The 11,728-nt window shown below is 39.4% G+C and overlaps 1 protein-coding gene across 4 annotated transcripts in view; it reads left to right on the top strand.

The window, feature by feature from the left end:
- The first annotated feature begins 1,348 nt into the window (after positions 1-1,348).
- LOC148860804 (Calcium-binding EF hand family protein) overlaps positions 1,349-11,728 on the top strand; it is a 40,823-nt gene continuing 30,443 nt past the window's right edge. For all 4 annotated transcript variants that reach the window (XM_088983962.1, XM_088983961.1, XM_088983960.1 and 1 more), the window contains exon 1: positions 1,349-2,196. In XM_088983962.1, the coding sequence (XP_088840088.1) occupies positions 1,641-2,196 (556 nt within the window). In that variant the 5' untranslated portion in view covers positions 1,349-1,640. The remainder of the gene's footprint in view (positions 2,197-11,728) is intronic.

Here is an 11,728-nt window from a genome sequence, read left to right as displayed (position 1 = left end):
CCTTGGTTATCGAATCTGATTCACTTATAACCATTTCAGCTTTCAATCTAATCAGTGCCCAAACTAGAGAATGAAGAATCTTTTCCACTTCACGAAGCAAATGCTCCAGCAATGCTCTAATGTTGCTTTGTCCACTGTGTTCGAGAAGCAATCTGATGTGTGGACTGCCTGGCAAATCTTTTGGTTGTAAATATCTTTATAGGGATGCAAATGGACTGGATTGGATTCAAATTAGGGTATATTCGAATCGAATCCAAATCGAAGATCCAATTGGATCTCATAAACATGGATTTGAATTTGAATATGATGAGGTAGTCAAATCTTTGAATCTAATTTGATTTAAAAAAAATAAATAAATTATTAAAAGAAAAATAAAATATGATAGTTTAAATAAATAAAAATAAAAAATACAAGTACATTTTCAACTATTTTAATCATATATACTTATTTTTTATAAAAAATAAATAATATAGTAAATTTACAAAAATGTAATATAAATAAATAAATAGCATATATATATATATGTGTGTGTGTGTTATATTTATATAAAATAAAAAAATAACATATATATTAAATCAGATCTTTTCGGATTGGATAGCGAGTGATCAAATATCTAATCAGGTCCTATTATTCGATTCGAAGATCCAAAATGGGATTATTTGAATTCGAGAATATACGATCCAACTTTTGGGTCGGATCTGATTAAGATCCAATCCATTTCCACCCCCTTCTAAAATTTGCCTTCGGACACCGCTTTTGGATGGTCAATGGTAACAATAATATTACCAACTGCTCCCCTTTGACTAATATTTATTAGTCAAAAACCATGGAACCGGCTATGGGATTTTCAGCAGTTTTTTTATTCTATGTTACCAAGTGCTCGATGTGTGGCTCATAAAATACTTTTAGTTAATTTGCCAAGTGTTTTGCATCAAAAGAGGGAGACCCACCACTGAATGGATCCCAAGTTCACATCAGATTGTTCGGCATTGATGAGAAATGTAAGGATTGGAAGCATAATTTTTTGAAAAAGTAATATTTTTTTTTGTTTGAAAACGTTATTATCAGGTAGGATATTTTCTGAAATAATAATAATGTTTTGCATTAGTACTTATTATCCAGTGCCACGTTCTATTGGTAGAAACTTTGAGAGAACAATGTATTGATTGTTATGCGTACGAAAAGAGAAACAATAATTATTAAATCGGACGGCCAAAAATTGAAGACACTTCTCCAGCGGAACCTTCAAGTGATCTTGACTATGCAACACGTGGCAAGTTAATCCCATGCTGTGAATCCGTAACCCACCTGGCAAAGCTCAAAGGTCGAAGCCAGGAGAATAGGGCGAATCTACAAATGTAAATAAAAGAACGGAGCTTTTAGTAATTACACATTTTCATTAACTTAAAGTTCATCAGATTTGCTTCTCTGTTTCTCGTAGAGTAGAGACCTAGAGTCGTAGATTTCTAGTTCAATAAAACGTCTGCAATAAATTTGTTTTGGTACACTCTCACCTTCTTCCTCAGTCCAAAACGTCAACAAGATTTAGATCTCTCTTTCTCCCTCTCCCTCTCTGGTGGTGTATGTATGTGAAGAAAGAAGAAACAGGTAGGAAAGTGTGATTTGTGGAGAGGTCAGTAATGGGTAAGACATCTGTAATCATCTACATAACAGTAGCTCTGCTGCTTCTCTTCCTCATCTCTTACTCTCCCAAAAGATCCCCAAGCCACCAGCACGGCCGCCTCAAACTCCGCTCAACCTTCACATTCTCCAACAGTGGTGGCGACAGACACCACGATCCCATCGCATTTGACCCACTTATCGCTGAAATGGAACGCCGCCGCGAGGATAAAGAATGGGAAAGAAGATATTTCGAGCATGCCCACAAGGAATTTGTGGAAGCTCCAGGTGAGGAGTCGCAACCCGAGTGGGAGGATTTCATGAACGCTGAGGATTACTTGAACGACGACGAGAGATTTAATATCACGAATAGGTTGGTTTTGCTGTTTCCGAAGATTGATATCGATCCAGTTGATGGGTTTGTGACGGAAAGCGAGTTGACGGAATGGAATTTGAGGCAGTCAGAGAAGGAGGTAATGCATCGGTCAGAGAGGGAGATGGAAGTTCATGATAAGAATCATGATGGGTTTGTTTCTTTTGCTGAGTATGAACCCCCCACTTGGGCGCGGAAATCAGGTCATCATTTGGGTTTTAGTTTAATTCCTTTATAATTTCTGCTGATTGAGAAGAGTTTATGGTGGAACTATTTTACCCTTTTCCAAAGATCAAGTTTCCATGCTTAATTACATATTATTTCTTATGTTCAACGTAGGTGATACCGTGATAGTTGGGCTTTAGTTATTCTTTTTCTCATTTTTTCCCGAATTGACAGATTGTGCACGTCCTTTTAAGAATTATTTACTGTTTTCCATTCTCGATATTTTTTTTTTTCAATTCATTTTTGGTATGAAACTTTCCTTTTAGCACACAGAAATTAAAAAATTTTGGGAAAGCCCAAGTCAATTCAATAGAAGTTCCTGTGCAAATAATTTCTTTTATCAAGTCAATGAGTAAAGGAAATATTTGAATCAACTACCAGTGTAAGTTGGACCTGTTGTTCAAATTGCAAGACTTCATAATAAGAATACATGGGGTTCACCACTTCTGCCATTATTAATCTTCTTTTGGAAGTTCAAGAGCAACTGGAAGGGGTTCCACTGCTTTTATTAGTTTTTCTTCAAATCTAAGCGGAGTGGTGAACCCCTTTTCTAGTTTCTCTTAGACTTTATAAAGGTGATAAACTCTGAAATCCTCCATTTCTTTAGGGTGTCACTCCAAATGGTTGTCCAATAGGTAAGTTTAAAGCGCTATCAAGGAGGACATAGTAGGATCCTGACACAGCTACAAGGTATAGGACTTGGAAAACGGGAAAAAGGTGATTCAAGGATTCGGTGGGTATAATCTAATTTTTTATTTTTGTAATAAACTACTTGCTAGAGAATTAAACCTATTCAAAGACCTCACTTAACAGCTTAAGCTTTTAGGTTGAATGGTTCTTTGAGACTAATAATACTTTTATATGTTATATGAATACCAGAATAGTTGTTGGGATAGAAAACAAACTAAATGTCCAAGTGTAAGCCAATGGAAACAACATTAAGCAATTAAAATAATATATAATTTGTTACGCTAAATTATGAAATATAATAATTAAACAATTTAGACTCAAAATTTATTGTAAGAATATGATATCCTTTAGTCATATATGAGATTCAAAGGAGAGAAGAGATTGAAAAGATGGTCGGTCAAAGTTTTACAGAAGAAAAAGGAAGTTTAGACTTTAGAACAAGGCTAGTTACAGAAGAGAAAGAAAAGGAAATTGAAGATGCAGTTGGAGAGAAGGAAGACGAAGATGGCAGAGCAGATGAATCAATTGAGGAAGGTATAATCATTGATGAAACACATGAAATTGGGAGATCTATCCATTTGGTGACTATGGTAAACATAGAAGTGGAGGTAAGTAAAATTTTGGATCTGTCCTTTATTGGTGGCAAGGGATTTGCAAGGACATTTTTTAGCAAGGTGGAAGAAAACATTGCATGTCATTGAAGGGGAGGGGGGAAAACATTGTGGAACCTAATAAGGGGACTAGGGGAGTTCTATGGAAAAAAATTATGATATCCAAGAGTCAGAATTTGCTTGGGGAGGAAGTTGATAGCAGGGATAGTGACAAGAAGGCAAACGGTTTTTGAGAAGGGATAAATGATAATGCAAGGGATGTGCAAGGGCCAAAGAGAATGCCTACATTATAGGTATGGGTCCTAGTGTCAAAAGTTTTTGTGGGGTTGAAGGGGGGTTTATTTGGGATGGGTCCTGTTAAGAAGATGAAGAAATTGAAGAAGATCTTTAAGAAAAGCAAAGAGTTTTCTTTCCAAGCTGCTGATGTAAATGGGTAACAAAGTTTTTTCGTTTGTCAGAGGGCTGTTTTAGGGGTTTAAGTGCAGTAGGGAAAAGTCTATGTCAGGTTGAGAAATAGAGTATTTTAGGAGATGGAGGGTTGAGCAGTAAGGCTGATTTTGGGTTTTGTTTTTGGAAAGTGTGTTTATTCATCAAGTGTTTTAGGGATGCATGGGAGGACTGATTTTGGTTTTCATTTTGGGTTTGCCTTCTTTTTGCTTTGATGATGGCGATTTCTTATCACCATTTGTTTGTAATATTTTTTATCTTCTTGAATAAATTTATTTTCTATTTATTTTCAAAAAAATGTCTTTCAAAGTTGGGGATGGAGTAAATATAAGGTTCAGGGAAGATGATTGGTTGGGCATTGGTAGATTTTGTGAATTGTGCCCAAGACTCTACAGATTGAGCCAGAAGATTATATCTATAAATTTTCTTTTTTACTGTACCTCTTAAAAAAAAAGAATATTTCTATTGCTGATTGCTATGAATTAATCCGAGGAAGAGTGATGTGAAGTCCAAAATTCAGAAGACCACTACTTGATTGGGAGGTTTATGAGTGTGTGGATCTTTTAGCAAAATTGTAGATGGTGGAGTTACAAGTTGAGAGTAGTGATGTGACATGTGAGATGATGGAAAGAAAGTAGAAATAGTGTGTTCTTAGTAAAATCTTATTATAAAGCTTTGGCAAGAAATTTGGTGAAGTTGGATGTGAAGGGGTGCAAAGGAATCCCATTCCCTTAGGGTGGAGGCTTTTGCATGGCTAGTTGCTTTGGATGACATTCTTACCTAGGATCACATCAAAAGTAGGGGAATTCAAATAATAGGGGGGTGCTATCTGTTTGCTGAAATAGGGCTGTTGAATGAGAGAAGAAGAGGAAGAAGAAGAAGAAGAAGAAAAATGAGATGGGCGGCAGAATAATGCTCAGCCAGCCCTAATCTATTATATATAAGGACATTACATAATGTTACATAAATAGACAAGAATGCCCCTGATTAGTGATGGGACACCTAGTCAAAATAAACACTAAATAAGATTAGGCCCAGTAACTAAGGCCCAATAACTAATGACTTAAGACCCAACAAAGATAAACATACAAATTAAGACAGTCGAACCAACACTCCCCCTCAAGCTAAGCATGGATGTCAATCATGTTTAGCTTGCCAAGTAAGTCCACGAATTTCACTGTAGCTAGCCCTTTAGTCAGAACATCTGCAATCTGCATCTCGGAGGGAGTATAAGGAATTCTCTTGAGACAATTCTTTCTCTAACAAAGTGACGGTCTATCTCAATATGTTTCGTTCTATCATGTTGCACTGGGTTATTTGCAATGTTGATGGCAGCCTTGTTGTCACAGTACAACCTGAGAGGGCACTCAATCTTTATTCCAAGTTCACCAAGCAGGATTTTAAGCCATAAGAGTTCAGCAGCACCATGAGCCATAGCTCGGTACTCGGCCTCTACACTAGATCTAGCAATCACATTCTGTTTTTTACTCCTCCATGTAACTAAATTTCCTCCAACAAAGGTACAGTACCCAGAAGTAGACTTCCTGTCCCCAACAGAGCCAGCCCAATCTGCATCAGTATATCCTTCAACTTCAATTTTACTGTTTTTCCTGAACAGAATCCCTTTCCCCGGGCAAGACTTCAAATATCTGAGGATCCTTTCCACAGCTTTCATGTGAGGGATTTTAGGAGTGTGCATGAACTGACTGACAACATGTACAACATAAGCAATGTCAGGGCGAGTGAGGGACAGGTAAATCAACTTCCCCACCAGCTTTTGGTATCTTTCCTTATCAAGGTAGTCCTCTCCTACTGACACCTGTAGACCATGATTCTGTTCTATTGGAGTATCGGCTGGCCTACACCCCATCATGCCTGTCTCTTGAAGAAGATCAATGATGTATTTCCGCTGACATATATAGATGCCCTCTTTGGACCTTGCAACTTCAATCCCAAGAAAGTATCTCAGTTGGCCCAGATCTTTGATATCAAATTCAGCAGCCAAAACCTCCTTTAGTCTTTTAATCTCTTCCTGATCATCCCCTGTAATTACCATATCATCCACATAGACAATAGGTGCCGTAAGTTTGCCATTTCTCTTCTTTATGAATAGGGTATGATTTGCCCCACTTTGAGTGTAACCCCCTTTCTTCATTACCCCACATAGCTTCTCAAACCAAGCTCGAGGGGACTGTTTAAGGCCGTATAGGGCTTTTCTCAGTCTACATACCTTTTTGCCAAAAACATAACCTGGTGGAGGATCCATGAACACCTCTTCATGCAGGTCGCCATTCAAGAAAGCATTTTTCACGTCCAACTGATGCAGCTCCCATGAGAAATTTGCAGCTAATGATAATAGAACTCGGATTGTGTTGAGTTTTGCCACCGGAGCAAAGGTTTCTTTGTAGTCAATCCCTTCTTTTTGAGTAAACCCTTTTGCTATCAGTCTAGCCTTGTACCTCTCAATGGACCCGTCCTCCCTATGCTTCACAGTGAACACCCACTTGCATCCAACAGTGCCTTTCCCTTCTAGCAGATCCACTAATTCCCAAGTCCTTGCTTTCATTAAGGCTTTCATTTCCTCGTCCATAGCCTCATTCCATTTTGGGTCAGATACTGCCTTAGAATACCTGGTAGGAACATGCACAGAAGATAGAGCAGACACAAAAGAACAATAACGAGGAGACAAATGTGAGTAAGACACAAAATCAGCAATGGGGTATCTGATAGTACAAGAACGAGTAGACTTACGAAGGGCAATAGGAAGATCCAAGTCAGAGGAACTGATAGGATTACCTTGAGTTTCTGAAACAGATTGATCCGAGTTCAATTGGTCGCTGTAATGAGTTAGATGACCCTTTTTCCTTCTGTTGTAGGTGATTCTGATATCTCTTTGCAGCCTGCTGGAGTCTTCAGTAATATTTGCGACATCACTAGTAGTCGCTGGTACAATGGGAGCCTCACTAGATTCACCCGGGATACCACAACTAGGTGGATCAGGAGGAGAAGATGGAAGGCCTGAGGTTGAGAGAGGTTCAAAGAATGGGGGAACAGAAGAATCCTCTTCCATCCCACTAGTCTCACCTTGAAGAGGATTCTAGGAAGAGTGAAAATAGGTTTGAGACTCAAAGAATACCACATCCTTTGTGACATATTTTTTCTTGGTGACTGGATCATAACACTTGTATCCCTTCTGAGTAGGGGAGTACCCCAAAAAGATTCCCTTTGTAGCCCTAGGATCCAATTTGGTCTTCTTCGGATCCTTGACATGTATAAAGCATACACAACCAAAGACTCTCGGTGGAAGAGAAAAGTCAGGAAGATGAGGGCAAAGAACAGAGAAAGGAGTTTTCATCCCCAATACCTTGGATGGCATTCAATTTATCAGATATGATGCAGTAAGGATTGCTTGAGACCAATAGCTTTTTGGAATTTTGTGCTGAAATAGTAAGGCTCGAGCAATCTCCAATAGGTGCCTATTCTTGCGCTCAACAACCCGATTCTGTTGGGGGGTATTAGCACAAGATGACTGATGAATCATTTCAGCATCCTCCATAAACAGATTCAAGGACCTTTCAAAGTATTCTGCAGCATTATCTGACCTGAATTGTTTGACCTTCGTACCAAATTGTGTTTCAATCATTTTGCAAAATGTCATGATTACCCGCGACACTTCTTCTCGTGCTTTTAATAAGTAGATCCATGTGCATTGAGAATAGTGATCAATAAAACTGATAAAGTATCGAAAGCCATCAGCAGAAATAATGGGAGAGGGGCCCCAAATATCAGAGTGGACTAAGTCAAAAGAAGCTCGAATTTCATTACTTGAAGTTGAATAAACAGTTCTACATTGCTTTGATAGTTGACAGACTTCACAAACTAACTCTTGACTTGAAACACCTTTGAATAATTCTGGAAACAACACTTCCAATGATGAAAAAGGTAAATGACCTAGCCTAGCATGCCACAGATGTAACCTAGCTATTGACTCCACATTAGACTGACTACAAGTAGCAGATGTTTGCAAGGCCGAACTGATGTCTGCATCAAGGTAGTAGAGACCTCCACACTCATGACCGCTCCCAATCGTTCTCTTCGTCAGTCTGTCCTGAAAGACACAATGAGTAGGAAAAAAGGTTATGCTACAATTCAAATTTTTGGTAAGCTTTGAAATAGATAAGAGATTCGAAGAAAGATTGGGAACATGCAAGATAGATTTTAGTGAGAGGTCCTTGCTTAGGTCAACCACTCCTTTCCCAGAGATGGTAGAGAGAGAACCATCAGCAACCTTCATTTTATCTTGGCCAGACATTAAATGATAGGAAGAAAATAGAGAAGACATGTGTGTCATGTGGTCAGTTGCACCAGAATCAATAATCCAAGAGACATGATCAATAGTACTAGTTGCACTAAAGGCAGAGACAATACTTGATCTGGCAAGGGAGGAGGATGGAAGAGAATTGGTCCTTAGACGGGCTAGGGCCCGGCTAAGTACCTCTACCTCATCGGTAGTAAAACCCAAGGACCCGGTTCGAGGGGAATTAGTAGTCTGTCCCATGGAAGAGGAAGTAACTGTAGATGAGTGTTTTGAACCATCATCACTTTGACCCGTAGCCAAATTCACACTTGCAGATTGACCCTTCAGATGCTTCTTATCTTTCCTCAATGCAGTTGGCTTCAGATGCGGATGGAGAACCCAACATGTCTCTTTCACATGCCTTTCCCCTCCACAGTGAGTGCACTTCAGATGTCTCTTGTCTGAGTGCCTGTTTCCCCTTTGATTTGTAGAGATTAGGGCCGAATGCTCCACAGACTGTTCAGCTAGTTTTGTTTGAGTATCAACCTGCATCTCTTTTCTTCTCACCTCTTCATTCCTCACAAGGTAGTAAACATGATGTAAGTCTGGCATTTCATCCCTTCCCAGAATTAGGGACCTTATGCTCTCATATATAGGATCTAGGCCAGCCAGAAACTTAAATGCTCTACCCTCTTCAATTTGTTTGTCATGCTTTTCTTTGTCTCTGACACTCTCCCAATCAATAATAAGGTGGTGATCTAACTCTTCCCACAGTCCTAGTGTAGCAAAATATGTTGCAACACTCATATCTCCTTGCCTCAAGGCAGCAATGTCTTGATTAAGTCTGTAAACTCTGGCATTATTCTTTTTCTGCCCATAGGTTTTAGAAATTTTTTCCCATATCTTGGTAGCCGTGGAGAAATGTTGAACAGTCCTAGCTACTCTTGGAGTCATTGAGGCCAGTAGCCAGGACATAACTGTAGCATTCTCTTTGCGCCAAGCTACATATTCAGCACTCGCCACTTCTGGTTCCTTCTTCTGCCCGTCCAAGCAACCAGTGAGTTCACAGGATGTGATGAAAAGCATGGCTGAGATAGACCATTCTTTGAAGTTGTACTCATCCAACAACACACTTGTGATCTGTAGGCTGTGCAGATTTGGATTCTCCAGATTAGGAGACCTCCCACAAGCCCTAACATCTCTAGAAGACACTTCCTCGGATATGGAAGACATCTTCACTTACTTGTAAATGTCAAGACTGTAAACGCAATATATAGAGAACTGTTTCACACTTACGGAACTTGTTGCACTGTAAACTCAGTCCTGAGAACCCGACACAGAGCTGAAACACCGAGTACTGCACTGCACACTGTGCCCTAATTACTGCTGTCACAGATTATACTCTGTGGTGCTACCTTCTGCTGTGTTCTAATTACTGCTGCCGCAGCCTGCAACTTGCTGTGTTGGCTTCTACTGTGTGCTAAGCACTGCTATCGCAGGTTATAACCTTACCCACGAACAGTTCTAGGACTGCTGAGATTAGTCCTTCCGCCTAGATCTGTTCTACACAGATCTATCTTAGCCGAGTGGCTACAGTCTACTGTACTGCGTCTATTAGGGCATCAGCCTCTGGGTCTAACTCCCCTTGGGCCCTACAACCAAGGGAAACCCTAGATGTAGGTCTAGCTGTGTTCTACGACCAACCCTAGGGTTTCTTTGCAGCAACCAAAAGGAAAGATGGGAGAGTTACCTGCGAGTAGAAGAAGAGGCGGCTGCTGTAACCAGTCGAAAGATCAGTGCTCTGATACCATGTTTGCTGAAATAGGGCTGTCGAATGAGAGAAGAAGAGGAAGAAGAAGAAGAAGAAGAAAAAATGAGATGGGCGACAGAATAATGCTCAGCCAGCCCTAATCTATTATATATAAGGACATTACATAATGTTACATAAATAGACAAGAATGCCCCTGATTAGTGATGGGACACCTAGTCAAAATAAACACTAAATAAGATTAGGCCCAGTAACTAAGGCCCAATAACTAATGACTTAAGACCCAACAAAGATAAACATACAAATTAAGACAGCCGAACCAACACTATCTATGCTTAGCCGAGGAGGAATATGTCGTGCACTTATACTTTGATGGCTATGTCTCAAAGTATGTGTGGGTATACTAATTCAGCCTTTTCAGCCTTGTCATGTGGGAAGTGGGAACCGAGATCTCCAAATGATACCTTTGCTCATTGGTCTACTTTGAGAGGAAATAGGAAAGCAAAAGAGATTGCAAAGATGGCTGTTCTAAGGTTCACAGAAGAAAAAGGAAGTTTAGAAGAAGGCAAGTTACAGAAGAGAAAGAAAAGGAAATTGAAGACGCAGTTGGTCTACTTTATACTTCTCTATAGTTTTGTCTGCCTTATATTTAATGGTGTACACTATACACCCATTTGCACCCAATTGCTTAGTGTACACCTATTTGCACCCAGTTGCCTCCTACCCATCAGGTAAACCCACAATCTTCCAAGTATTATTCTTTTGTAATGCATTCATCTCTATTCTAATGGCATCCTTCCACACAGGAATGGATAGGGCTTTTGATACATTCTTGGATATGGATTTAAAAGAAATAGAAGCAAGAAAAGATTTATAGGTAGGGGACAAAAGGTTATAGGAAATATACTTAGAGATGCAATGAGCAGTGGAAGAGTGACACTTACCTTTTTTGTAAGGGCAATGAGTGCATTAAGGTCATTAAAAGGACCAACAGAAGGAACGGTATTAGTATCTATCATTGTAGTAGAGACTGGTGGTGGAAGAGGGCTCAACAATAGTATCAAAGGTGCACAAAGTTTGGCCCTACTATTGTTGAGCCCTCTTCCACCACCAGTCTCTACTACAATGATAGATATTAATATCGTTCCTTCTGTTGGTCCTTTTAATGACCTTAATGCACTCATTGCCCTTACAAAAAAGGTAAGTGTCACTCTTCCACTGCTCATTGCATCTCTAAGTATATTTCCTATAACCTTTTGTCCCCTACCTATAAATCTTTTCTTGCTTCTATTTCTTTTAAATCCATATCCAAGAATGTATCAAAAGCCCTATCCATTCCTGTGTGGAAGGATGCCATTAGAATAGAGATGAATGCATTACAAAAGAATAATACTGGAAGATTGTGGGTTTACCTGATGGGTAGGAGGCAACTGGGTGCAAATAGGTGTACACTAGGCAATTGGGTGCAAATGGGTGTATAGTGTACACCATTAAATATAAGGCAGATAGAACTATAGAGAAGTATAAAGTAGACCAACTGCGTCTTCAATTTCCTTTTCTTTCTCTTCTGTAACTTGCCTTCTTCTAAACTTCCTTTTTCTTCTGTGAACCTTAGAAAAGCCATCTTTGCAATCTCTTTTGCTTTCCTATTTCCTCTCAAAGTAGACCAATGAGCAAAGGTATCATTTGGAGATCTC

Source organism: Nelumbo lutea, chromosome 4 (assembly GCF_056320005.1).
Source record: "Nelumbo lutea isolate HS-2025 chromosome 4, American lotus-T2T, whole genome shotgun sequence".
Taxonomy (NCBI): Eukaryota; Viridiplantae; Streptophyta; class Magnoliopsida; order Proteales; family Nelumbonaceae; genus Nelumbo; species Nelumbo lutea.
The sequence above is the reverse complement of the archived record's forward strand: the minus strand, read 5'-3'. Positions and strand labels throughout refer to the sequence as shown.